Source organism: Oncorhynchus kisutch, linkage group LG8 (assembly GCF_002021735.2).
Source record: "Oncorhynchus kisutch isolate 150728-3 linkage group LG8, Okis_V2, whole genome shotgun sequence".
NCBI classification, from domain to species: domain Eukaryota; kingdom Metazoa; phylum Chordata; class Actinopteri; order Salmoniformes; family Salmonidae; genus Oncorhynchus; species Oncorhynchus kisutch.
Window position 1 is genome coordinate 61,705,447 of NC_034181.2, and position 12,690 is coordinate 61,718,136.

The 12,690-nt window shown below is 45.1% G+C and overlaps 2 protein-coding genes across 3 annotated transcripts in view; one reads left to right on the top strand and one right to left on the bottom strand.

Moving 5' to 3' along the window:
• Positions 1-134: 134 nt before the first annotated feature.
• On the top strand, positions 135-8,370 carry LOC109895463 (cytoplasmic tRNA 2-thiolation protein 2-like). Its single transcript, XM_020489162.2, has 15 exons — positions 135-475; positions 623-697; positions 910-988; positions 1,072-1,131; positions 1,322-1,382; positions 1,507-1,616; positions 2,498-2,793; positions 2,933-3,068; positions 3,257-3,388; positions 3,502-3,593; positions 4,310-4,410; positions 4,599-4,797; positions 5,520-5,586; positions 5,697-5,749; positions 5,895-8,370. The coding sequence occupies exons 1-15, from the start codon at positions 420-422 to the stop codon at positions 5,974-5,976; spliced, it is 1,599 nt and encodes a 532-aa protein (XP_020344751.1). The 5' UTR covers positions 135-419; the 3' UTR covers positions 5,977-8,370.
• LOC109895281 (piezo-type mechanosensitive ion channel component 1-like) overlaps positions 6,245-12,690 on the bottom strand; it is a 73,606-nt gene continuing 67,160 nt past the window's right edge. For both annotated transcript variants that reach the window (XM_031830775.1, XM_031830774.1), the window contains 14 exons: positions 12,301-12,489; positions 11,868-12,171; positions 11,630-11,753; positions 11,241-11,388; positions 10,762-10,976; positions 10,390-10,548; positions 10,105-10,252; positions 9,809-9,997; positions 9,517-9,609; positions 9,114-9,286; positions 8,857-8,979; positions 8,671-8,750; positions 7,952-8,150; positions 6,245-7,790 (listed from right to left, as the gene is read on the bottom strand). In XM_031830775.1, coding sequence (XP_031686635.1) covers positions 7,526-7,790; positions 7,952-8,150; positions 8,671-8,750; positions 8,857-8,979; positions 9,114-9,286; positions 9,517-9,609; positions 9,809-9,997; positions 10,105-10,252; positions 10,390-10,548; positions 10,762-10,976; positions 11,241-11,388; positions 11,630-11,753; positions 11,868-12,171; positions 12,301-12,489 — 2,409 coding nt within the window. In that variant the 3' untranslated portion in view covers positions 6,245-7,525. The remainder of the gene's footprint in view (positions 7,791-7,951; positions 8,151-8,670; positions 8,751-8,856; positions 8,980-9,113; positions 9,287-9,516; positions 9,610-9,808; positions 9,998-10,104; positions 10,253-10,389; positions 10,549-10,761; positions 10,977-11,240; positions 11,389-11,629; positions 11,754-11,867; positions 12,172-12,300; positions 12,490-12,690) is intronic.

Here is a 12,690-nt window from a genome sequence, read left to right on the forward strand (position 1 = left end):
GTAAAATGTTTACGTTATTAGAGTTATAATTTTCTCTTTTAAATATGTGTTTCAACATTGATTAATGTGATACATCCACAAAAAGAACAGTGATCCAACCACAAAACGCTCTTCACATGACTATGGAAATAATATATTACGTCATCAAAATGCGCTATGTTGTTATTCCAGCACGAGCCTTTTAACAGCTATAAGAAATAGGCTGAATTAAATACATCTCGAAATAGCAAAACGAATCTAATGAATTTATCTTGCTAAATAGAGTTTCGAAAAACTCTGGTATCTGCTCACATAGTTTTAACTGGCTCGCAGGCAAGCTTGAACCGAAAACTCTGTTACAACCACATTCTGCAATTGTTAGCTAGCAAGCTACAATAAATTAGAGCTCCACATAGCTTGCTAACTCGCTCAACTCGACCATGTGCCAGGTTGATGAGGAATACAATGGACAGCTAGATCACAGAGTGACCCCACGGTAAACTATTTGCCCATTTAACAGCTAGATTACCGAGTTGCTTTAGCTGCAGTCAAGCTAATGCAGCTAACCTTAGCGTAGCTACTTAAAGTTTTGTCTGCTGTAGCAACTGCTTCCAACTGCTCACAATATATTTTTTTATCGCAGTGTCTCCAAGAAGTGTGTCAAATGCAAAGAAAATACAACTGTATTGATCATCCGAGCTGGAGATGCATTTTGCAGGTAACGTTACTTGCAAAAATAAGTTCAATTACCACAAACTAGATGTATTTGTCTCAAGAACTGATCCCACAGAATGTACTGCAAAAATTAGTGCTAATTTATACTTAGTTGTGCATTTTTTGCTCTCATTGTCAGCACATATGCTCTTTGTAGCTAAGCTTTTCAGCCAAGCTGAAAAGTAATGCATTTATTTGGGTATGTCTTCTGGCCAGGGGCTGCTTCAAGGAGTACTTCATACACAAGTTCCGGGCCATGCTGGGAAAGAACCGGGTCATTTTCCCTGGAGAGAAGGTATTGAATATCCATCTCTAACATGTTTGTAACGTCTTACATAAATCAAAAACAACTGAGTTGGCATTGTTTCTCTATTGTAGGTTCTTCTTGCAGTGTCTGGAGGGCCAGCCTCTAGCTCCATGCTGTCACAGGTTCAAGAGGTAGCTGGATCAATGTCTTCCTAGATGTGTAGTCACACTGTATGTTGCAATTACTGAAATATCACAGGGCTGACATTTTAGATGTAACTCATTAACAAATTAAATTTAAATTCAATTAAAATTTCAAATGATTAAGGGTTTCAAACGGTTTTTGTTTTTTGAGTGAAAATTAACAATTTTCTTCTCTCAGGGTTTGAGTCGAGACGCACCCAAGAAGTTGAGATTTGTCCCCGGAATTATCTACATAGATGGTAATGCACAGATGATCATCACTGCTCTTTGGCAAAAACATTTTTATTTTGTCACTTAGCAGGTGGTTCTGGCCCATTTAGACTAGCTCATGTGTGATGATTGTCTATTACTGTATCTTGACAGAGGGCGGTGCCAGTGGTCAAAGCATGGAAGAGCGGAAGAGGACAGTGGCTCAACTGGAGTCAGTTTTCAGAGCCACTAATTACCATTACCACATAGTCCACCTGGAGCAGGTGAGCTGCCAATTTTTTTTTTTTGTACTTCTGTCTAGGATGTGAGACTGAGCTTTGATCATTGGAATTAAATATGTACCGGAATTAAATATGTACAGTACCTTCGGAAAGTATTCAGACCCCTTGACGTTTTCCACATTTTGTTACGTTAGAGCCTTATTCAAAAATGTGTAATTTTTTTTATTTTTAACTCAGCAATCTACACACAATATCCCATAATGACAAAGCAAAAACTGGTTTTTAGATATTTTTGCAAATGTAAAAAAACGGGTACTTTATTTACATAATCGAGGCCGTCATTGTAAATAAGAATTTAACTGACTTGCCAGGTTAAATAATGGTAAAATAAAAAAAGATGAACGGAGCAAAGTACAGAGAGATCCTTGATGAAATCCTGCTCAGGACCTCAGACTAGGGAGAAGGTTCACCTTCCAACAGAACAATGACCCTAAGCGCACAGCCAAGACAACACAGGAGTGGTTTCGGGACAAGTCTCTGAATGTCCTTAGGTGGCCGAGCCAGAGCCCAGACTTGAACCCTATCTAACATCTCTGGAGAGACTTGAAAATAGCTGTGTAGCGACTCTCCCCATCCAACCTGACAGAGCTTGAGAGGATCTGCAGAGAAGAATGGGAGAAACTCCCCAAATACAGGTGTGCCAAGCTTGTAGCATCATACCCAAGAAGACTCTGCTGTAAATCACTGCCAAAGGTGCTTAAAGTACTGAGTAAAGGGTCTGAATACTTATGTAAATGTAATATTTCAGTTTTTTAAAATATATATATATATATACATTTGCATATATATATATATACCACTGATTTAGAACATATGGTTGCACCATCACGTCTTATTGTCTTTCACTTCCCATGGTGTTTCAGGTACTCAGTCTCCCCAGCTCCGTGCTAGAGGCAGGATCCTCGGCAACGGGAAAACCTCCGACTGGGTCGAGTTATAAAGCTGCTGTGGACCACTTCATCCCGACCAGGAAGAACCAGAACCAGCACCCAGACCTCTCTGTGGAGAATGCCCAGAGTCACCTGTCCAATCTGAGCATGCAGGAGGTCCAGAATGGAGTAACCAGCCCCATCACCCCTGAACACACCCAAGCCCTTAAGAGACTGTTTGCCTCTGTGAGGACACCGACAGCCAAAGAGGATTTGCTACATACACTGAGGTGAGAGATTAGACAGTATCTCTGAGACATGCCATTTACACATCCAAGCATATGGGGGATGAACATGTATGAAATGCTTCTGAAGGTCTAGTTTGTGTAAAGGCCATTTCTGACAGGTGTAATGTGTGCCTTTGTCCAGGCAGCACCTGATTCTCCACACAGCGAGGACGCAGGGCTACACCAAGGTGATGATGGGGGACAGCTGCTCTCGCCTGGCCATCAAACTGCTCAGCAACATCTCTCTGGGGCGAGGGGCATCGCTGGCAACGGACACGGTGAGGGGGAAAAAGACCTCCCCTCTTTCAGCTGTAAAATAGTGAACATGATGTTTATGCCCCTCCGTTGCAATATTTAAAGTACCGTTCGAAAGCATCAACGTAGCATTACCCCACGTAGGCATACATTGTGTATTGAGCTCTGGCAGCAGCAGCTGTGTCATTTTGAAATGTTGCTATGTTCACAGGGCTTCTCAGATCCTCGCCACGGAGACGTGGTCATTGTCAGACCCATGAGGGACTACTCCTCTAAAGAAATAGCCTATTACAACAGAATGTTTGACATCCCCTCGGTCTTCATCCCTGGCCTGGACTCTAAGGTGAGAGTCGGCTGTGTTCTGATTACTACCATTGTTATCCAGGGTGGCACTGTGTGCCCAGCCAGTATTCTTCTCAAGAGTATTTTAAGAGTTTTCCTCACTGCCTCTTCCAGGCACAAGACAAGGCCAGCATCCAGCGCTTGACAGAGAGCTTTGTCACCAAACTCCAGACGGACTTCCCCTCTACTGTCAGCACAATCTACAGGTGAGGATGGGTAGCACAAGAAGGCACACTAGGAACCAGTTGTAAGAGCGACTTCTATATGGTGCAGTATTTGTAAAGAAAATAGTGGTTGTGTAGGGTTAAAGTAGATTTTTGGGGGTCTTTTAAAGAACCCCACCATTGATTGTTGTTATTAGTTTGCTTACGTGCCATTGTACTTAATGCTCACTGTATAGCTGAATATTGAGGCCTTGGTCTGTGTCTCTGCCAAAACCCACAGCCCGGCGTCTGTGAGAGAAGGGACCGAGGGGGATAGCGAGACACAGAGAGACAGCGTCTGTTTTTCTCTGAAACAAGGGTAGATTTGCATACTGCTGAGACAGGTTCTCAGAAACCTTGTGTTGAGAATAACTTGTTCTTTGAGCTGCACATTCAGGTTTTGACATAGGAGATCCTTTTGTTCGGGGCAGAACTCAGGAGAGACACCAGTTGTATGTTTGCTCTTTGACTTCTGTCTACAGCTGTATTTTGATCAAAATTGTTATGATTTATAAGTGCACGTTTTGCGTGTTCCTTATTTGTTAAGTAAATAACAGAGACCAGAAAAGTGGAACCAACAGTTGAAAGGGGATTTTGTTAAAAGAAGGATACTATATCAATCTTAAGTGAGCCTGTTATGTATCTAGACCCGTGTGAAGAAAGCTGTTGATAATGTTTGAGGATTTTGGTATTGAACACCTGTGATGGTTGTCCTCCAGGACCAGTGAGAAGCTCCACACAGCATGTCCCCCTCAGAACACCAACACACAACTCTCTGCTAAGTGCCTACTGTGTGTCTGTGCCTTGGACACTAAACTAGGTGAGTCACACTGCCAATGTACTAAGATGGCATCACATCACGGAAATGTACTGTACTCACTAAATAAAAAGACATGCCATTTTGTACTGAAACGAGTTGTATTTTTCATTTAAATTGTAATACCCTAATCATGTAAATATCTCTTATCTCTACCTATCCCCCCCTCTCTGCCTCCCCCTGTACTGTAGAGGAGTTCTCTGCCTACCAGGCCACACTGATCTCAGAGCAGCTGTCTCAGAGGCGGGGCCCAGGCCCTGAGTTCACCCCTGGTACAACAGCAGCTCCAGGGTCGCCTCCAGCCTCCTCGGCAGGCCAGGGACACTCCTCTGGAGGGGGCCAGAGTCAGGGGTGTGAGACTGGAGATGGGGGCTGCTGCTCCTCTGCTAAGTCAGTAGGCATTCATGTCTCCTGTCCCCAATGTATACGTCTCCAATGTTTGCGTTACTGTACAGCTGGATTATGTACACTGAGTGTACAAAACAATAACACCTTCCTAATATTGTGTTGCACCCCTCCCCCCTTTTCCCTCAGAACAGCCTCACTTCGTCGGGGGCATGGACTCTACAAGGTGTCGAAAGCGTTCCACAGGGATGCTGGCCCATGTTGACTCCAATGCTTCCCACAGTTGTCAAGTTGCCTGGATGTCCTTTGGGTGGTGGACCATTCTTGATCCACACGGGGAACTGTTCAGTTAGAACCCAGCAACGGTGCAGTTCTTGACACCGTTGCGCCTGGCACCTACTACCATATCCCGTTCAAAGGCACTGAAATCTAGTCGTGCCCATTCGGCCTTTGAATGGCACACATACACAACACATGTCTAAATTGTCTCAAGGCTTAAAAATCCTTCTTTAACTGGTCTCCTCCCCTTCATCTCCACTGATTGAAGTGGATTTAACAAGTGACACCATTAAGGGATCGTAGATTTCACCTGCTCAGTCAGTCAGTCATGGAAAGAGCAGGTGTTGTTCTTTTGAACACTCTGTGTATATTCACGTTTTTACATTTTAGGGTGAAGTGCCAAGCAACAGCTTGTACAATAAGAGGCTGTGTTTAATTTGGGATGTTGATCTTATTGAATGAATAGAATACTGTGTGTGTTCTTTCAGGGAGCCAGAGACAGTGGATCTTAAAAGCCTGTTGTGTTACAGTTGTAGACTGACCATCAAAGACATGGTAAGGGAAAGGACATCCATCACTTCACATTACTCCTAAACATGACCAAGATCATCTTTACAAAGACTACAGCAGGACAATGTGAACCATGGCCTTTCTCTGTTCTACAGACTGCATTAGATGCCCTTCCCCAGTACATACTGTCAGAGGCTGAGAGGAGAAGGTGAGATTAAAACTACATTCTTTACTCAAAAACAAGAAAAACTTGTGAAATAGCTATTTTTGTCTGCATAGAATATTGAGTTATTACCAGTAGAATTGCACATCCTTCTATTTACCTTGTTACTTCTCTTTATGGACTTGTCTAGGTCTCAGATGAGGGAGGAGATCAGTGAGTTCCTGCTAGATGAGGAAGAGGATGAAGCCATCCCGAGGGTCAATGGGTCATAGTGACTGGACACTGTCCATCGGCACTGCAGTGACACTGTTCCCTTGGCAACTCTACAGCCAAGGCTGTTTGTCACAATATAAACTAATACCAATTGCTTTTCTTATTTATTTTCAGTCCGTTTATTAATTATTTGTCTATAAGACAACTATAGACAGTTTAAATCAATCTTAACTGCACCCAAAATGATTTGTACAAGGCACTGCTTGGTGGTGAATCTAACATTGATTCAGGTCTAACTAATGAATTGAATATATGATGCTGAAACAATTTGTTTTTCCATGTCAGGAATGAGAAGGATCATTTATTTGTACAGATGAACAATATTTTCATTGGTTTAGGAGCTGAATCACATTATATTGAAAATAGAAATGATTATTCTTCCACAACAGAGATCCTATAGCAACAACCTGCATGGTTCTACATTAGAACTCCCATCAGCATCACACAGGTTCTCTGAAAATGAGAGCAAACATATGGCAATAAAGTAAAACACATGTTTATTAAAGTTAGGAAAGGTTTTGGTTTTACGTTTTTGCATATAGATTTATGCATATTGGCAACTACTCAAGCAATGGTTGAACCATATTGTAACAATTCAGAAAAAAAGATTTAAGGCACAATGGTAGATGTGTTTCCTGTATAGAGTCACAATTTGTCGAACTACTCTAGCACAACATTTTCTAGAAATGGGGCTAATGTTGCCTTATGCGTTAGTCCAGCATGGAGACATTTTGTATGCTTCAGTCTTTACTCTGTACAGTGTCGCTATACTCTCATTTAACCACAATATATTTTACACTTGTAAAAAAATGTAAGATTCAAGTCTTGCCATCAATAAGCCTGTAACTTGTTGCAATGTACAAAGTTAGCTTTCCTCCCAACTGAAGTGTTTCAATTTGTAAACAGTTTGAGTAAGACTCAGAGATTTGGCTGCATATGATCTAATAGTGTTTTGATTGGATACAAACACCCTACTTTGGGTCCTTTTTCTCTCAAATTGGCCCCTTTGGCGCTGCATTAGTCCACACTGTGCTGGTCAGCGTAGTGAGGATCCAGCCTCTGACCTGTCTGGTGGCCTGGCTCTTCATTAAGGGGTAGTGTCTGTAGGTCGAGCCGGCCATCACACCTCATTCAGAAGCCGATCTTTCTGTTGGAACACAGGCAATAAGACAAGAGGAGCCTGGGTTTTGTCTGTGGGCAAAGTGCAAAGCATCTAACCTGCCCTTCTGATTGGAGAGGCCTAGCCAACCCTTCCATAACCAGGGGACAGGCACTGGAACAGACCCTCGGACGTCACACAGCCTCTGGCTCACTGTCTTCTCAGTACAGCCCACCAGCAGAGGCAAATAGCACTCTTTAGTGTACAGAAACAGACAAAACGTCCCTTTCCCCCTGGTTAAGAGAAGGGGTTAGTGCACAGTGAAACTAGACCCACTGGAGCTAGCATTGGGTCTTTTAGAAGAAGACCAGGTAGAGGCACCCCTGTGTGTGAGACAGCCCCAACCAGGGGTGCTCTGGATGGGACAGGACAGCTGGGGAGGAGGGGGGCTAGCGATTGTCACTTGATAGCTTGTCTCTTGTCCACTTAATCATAGTCTCTGGTGAGCGGTAGAGGAAGATGAGTTTGGAGTAGAGCTCCTCTTCCAGCTCTAGCTCTCCTGTCTCCCTGACCAGGAAGATGTCTGTGCACAGCTTGAGGATACGGTTAACACAGGGCAGCTCCTCAAACATAATGGAGTGCGAGATCTCACTGAAGAAGCCCCTCACAAACTTCCCGATCACCAGCACCACAGACACGTACAGACCCATGATCCTGCAACAGAGAACAAGTGTAGACTGAGCATAATTGAACATAGACCTCTCTTCTATTCAAAATACAGTAATTTCCCACTCAATAGTTTGAATGTAAATCTAGTGTATTAGATTAGCTGGACTTGGCTACCATTGAGAAGACCGGTAGGCACAGATCCTTACCCATATCCTGCCAGGAAACCTAGGCTGGGGGGGCTGACTTTGTCGTTGAAGATGACCATGGGCAGGACGCCGCAGGCCCCTGTGGACGGAGGACAGTCGGCGATGCTGATGTCCCACCACTCCTGGGCCCCACGGGTGCTGTTCAGAGAGCGGTCCCTCATCAGAGACAGTGTTACATCCTGGTAGCCCTCCTCGTCACCTGCAACATAACATGGTGTCAGAGAGACAGTAACACAGACTGACTGCCTATGTTTCAGCTTTGAGCTTCCTTATAGACAGGTTGGTTGTCTAGCAACATAACCGATGCGTGCGCAACTATGGGGCAAAACAGACGGAGTTGGCTTAGATTGTTGACACCATGTCAACTATATATATCGCCTCCAATGTTTATTGAATAAAGAAAGAAAGCTGAACAATGAGCACTTGTCTGTCAAATAAGTCGTCACAGCTAGCAAAGTTTTGCCATATTAGTTGACATCAGACAAAACATGACATGGTATCAAGAACAATATCAAACAAGCTGAAACGAGCCACTTACGATTCACCACAGGGCAGTTTCTTGTCATTGTTGCTAGGTATCTGGCCATCCAGAACCACAACACACTGCCTTCTGCCCCTTTGAAGCGTGTGCATCGTTTTCATGACGTTGTCAGCTAACCCGTCTATATTTCAAGTACTGTATGGCAAGAAGGATGTTTATACATAAAAGCCGCTCTGACCTTCATACAGCTGGTCGACTGGTTTGGCCTCGGCTCCGTTCGGTGCTCGGATATAGTTGGGGAACATGTGAGGCACACGTCTGATAAAAAAACAGTACAGATCACGTCAAACATAATTCAGGACAGGATTTCAAACAACAGAAATGTAAATACTACATTTGACTTTGAAAAGAGAGCAGAACATACACAGGGTCTGTGCGGTTCCCCACTAGCAGTGAAGCCAGGTCTGCTCTGACCGGGTTGCCTGGATCCAGATCGATGGAGTACTTGTCAGATGTGTGCTCCACAGTGCCGCCCTTGCCAAGGTCCCTGAAGAAAGAGACAGACAAAAATATCTGAAATATAGAAAACCACAGGGCAACTACTTAAAACCACACACAAACAGGTGCATACACATACAGGTGCACACACACCCATGCACACACACACCACACCCAGCTGACCTCTGGAAGGTCCAGGCCAGGCGTAGGGTCATGTCCACAGGGCTGCCCAGCAGCTCCTTGACCACCTCCTGTCGACTGGGTGGGCTGATCCTCCACACTGACCCCGAGCTGCCCTCGATCTTAGCTGTCACTATGTCCTCATAGCTGTAGAGGGTGATGAACTGCATAGCCCTCTGCAGGGGACACACACAGACAGTCAGAAGTTACAACTGCCTACCGCGGAGGAAAATAGAGAGCAGCAGAGCTCAAGTCCATGTTTGCAGTATTCATCATCCAACAGGGATCACTTACTCACAGTCACACAGTTGTACACAATTTGTTTAATTATACTCTAAAACAGGGCGCCCGAGGGAAGGAAATTAGTTGAGCTCTTTACAGTAGAGTTGGAGGTATTGTTACGTACAGCATTGTCATAGAAGTTGGTGGTGAGTTTGTTGTAGTCCTCCTCAGTGAAGGACTGAATGGACTGCTGCTGGACACTCATGGTGAACAAGGGCTGTGGAGAGGGACAACGGTTCACGTTTCAGTACAACAAATCTAACATGAGCACATATCAAATGTCTCTTCCATAGATTCTCCATTGCTTGCTTTTTAGTGCTGGACTAGACTTGCTGTTGAACATGGCCATGGGCAGTATGGGTCCAGTGCCCTTAAGAGTGTAAACTGTGCTCACTATAATTCCCCCCAGTAATTACCTCATATCCTCCTAGCTTGACGGTCACTGTGACATCCACAGGGTGATTGACCACGCCCACAACCGATCTGACCAATGAGATGAAGAGCAGCGGGAACCAGATGATGCAGATGAGGAAGAAGATGATGAGTCCTCCCATCCCATACTTCACTATCTTCTTCTTCTTCTGGCCTTTGGGCTGAGGGTATTTCTGCGGATGAAGAGGAACCAGCTGTAAGAACCGCTGGCCTAATCACATACTACAACAGACGGCAAGGGATTTTATCAACTGCATTTGTAACCTAGAGGTCTTTGTACCTTCTCTGTCTCACGGCTGCACTTGATGATGAAGATGTTGGCGTAGATGTCTTCCACACACATCCAGTTGGAGAGGGACAGAGTGGTGTCAGTCCACACCCAGTCCATCACTGCCCGGAGCTCCACCAGGAAAGGCACCAAGCGGAACCTGAGACAGACAGACAGACAATATCACCCTGTACCAATACCCAACCTCATCCATCACCTCCCTGAACAGGGAGACTCCCTGACACAAACATATTATATGGTGTGGCAGAGTAGGAGATTATGAATGGACAGACTCACCCTTGGAAGAGGAAGAGGTTGAGGTGATTGAACTTCTTAGTGAGGAAGTTGCCCAGGATCCGGGTGGGGTAGCCACAGCGGATCTGATAGGCCGACAGGGCAAAGTAGATACACTTGAAGAAGTACCAGAGCTGAGCCACCGAGTTTTGACTGAACATCCTGAGAGGACAGAGGGAGACACCTCAGTACACACCTCAGTACACACCTCAGTACACACCTCAGTACACACCTCAGAGAAATGATGCAATAGGCACAGCGCTTAAGGACTATCGAACATCACGAAGATAGACAAACATATCGTCCTAAGGGTGATTAAATAGACCAGATGTAATGAGGTGCATCACTCTGCGGACACACCTTCCTCTTCCTCACCTCTCAGTGACAGCAGGCAGGATGAAGAACATCCAGAGGTGGATGCCGAATACCAGGATGATCTGGAAGATGAGCTTGCCCAGGACGGTCTTGCGGAGGTAGAGGGCTCGGTCGATGATCATGGTGCTGAACTGGATGAGCAGCATCACCAGGAAGGCCTCGGGCACCTGGTCCTCTGACAGCGTGGAGGCAATGTCTGCTGCGGCCGAGTGTTTCTGAGGCACAACGGGCGAACCGTTAAGTCCACAGAATGCTGTTATAGTGTCCTGTGACCAAGCACAGAGCTTCTAAAGATGGCGTTTTGATGGTTTCAATCGGAATAACATGTAGGTGGTGATGCAACAATGAGTAATACAATATCGGAATTGTTTTGGGAGGTTTGAGAGATTTTGCCGGCGCAGGTATAGGAATAGGTTGTGGGCCAAGAGTGGCCTCATACACAAAGTGAATTTCATTGCAGTCATGTAAACAGTACTCACTCCAAAGGCCCAGAACCCGAAGACAATGATGATGAAATCCACCACGTCAGTGAGGAACATGAGGGCGTAGACATCAGTGGCAGCACGGTACGGCGCATGTAAAATGTCACTGATGAATTCGTGACAAGGCTTGTAGACATCCCGCACACTACAAAGAGGATTGGGGAATCAAATCACAGTCTCATGCCCAAATACGGCAAGATTATAGAGGTCCACTGATTCGTACATCACAGTAATCGTGTCACAACCAACTACACTTCTAAATGCAAATCAAACCCCACAGAATGATTTACAAACAATAATAACATTATAGAATCCACTTGTTATGTAATTGTGTGACGTCTGTATTGTCTGACGCGCTCTCCAGTGAGTGACTTCTGTGTACTTACGCTGTGATGGTGAGGTGCTTGATCTTCTCTCCCGCTGCTATCAGCTTCTTACTGGCTGCCTCTCTACGCTTACCCTTCTGTTTCTTCTTCTGCTCCTTCTTCTCAGCCTTGATATCTAAGGCTTCTAGAATCCAAACAGAATACAAATCATTTCACTGTAACTCGGAGGAGGGCAGTCATAAGGACACACAAGCCCTTAATTCATGAACGTGAACTACTGCTAGTTTCTTTAACTCACCTTTGCTTAGTTGTTTTTTCTTGCGGAAGCGCATGATGCTGCCTTTCTTCTTGGGTCCCTCCACAGGCAGGCTGGGGGGTGGCTCTGGGGTAGGGGCTACGCTGGTGCTGGGCTCTGGTTCAGGCTCTGGTTCGTCCTTTTGGTTCTTGTCCGGTATGAGTTCCTCCAGGTCCATGAGGCTGGGTCCTGGGCTGGGATGGACAAGGACCTCCACCCCTTCTCCTCCCTCCTTCTTGTTGGCCTCCTTTGATGGCCGTGAGGGCTTCTCCTCCAGAGCACATTCCTGGTCCCACAGGCCATACCGCTGGTGAGAGACAGTGAAGAAACAAAACCGTTATGAGTATTGAATCCAAATCTTGTGGTAAAAACGTATGATTATGAATGCCAAGGCCAACAGAGTCACGGCTGAGAGTTCAATGGTGGGCTGGTATACCTGTAGCAGTGAGCGATGGAAGAAGAGAGCCAGCAGCTGCAGTAGATCATAGCGGATGTAGTTATCAGTCTTCTCCAGGCCCAGGATACGAGGTGGGAAGAAAGGCTTGTCCTCGTTCAGCGTGAGCTCATATACACTGTTCCACGGGAAGAAACCAAACTGGAACAGGTACTTTACCACCACCATGACCTGAGTAGAACCGGAACCAACCAGAACGATGCAGAGGGAAACATAGTTTAACATAAAGAAACTTATCTAATACATGACCATCTGTTAAATGTTATTTGTATTTATTTTTGTAAAAGCTAACAGCCTGGAACGGGAACAGAGTGGAATAAAGCCCTAAATTAGGCCTGGAAATCTGGAATGCAATTTGGTTTCTACCGTTGG

What these genes read in the sequence shown, in the direction of transcription:
- LOC109895463 (XM_020489162.2), top strand. Translation starts at nt 420, where the DNA reads ATGTGCCAGGTTGATGAGGAATACAATGGACAGCTAGATCACAGAGTG. An exon ending in GACTGACCATCAAAGACATG is followed by an intron (nt 5,587 to 5,696) that starts GTAAGGGAAAGG and finishes TCTGTTCTACAG; the next exon opens with ACTGCATTAGATGCCCTTCC. An exon ending in TCAGAGGCTGAGAGGAGAAG is followed by an intron (nt 5,750 to 5,894) that starts GTGAGATTAAAA and finishes GGACTTGTCTAG; the next exon opens with GTCTCAGATGAGGGAGGAGA.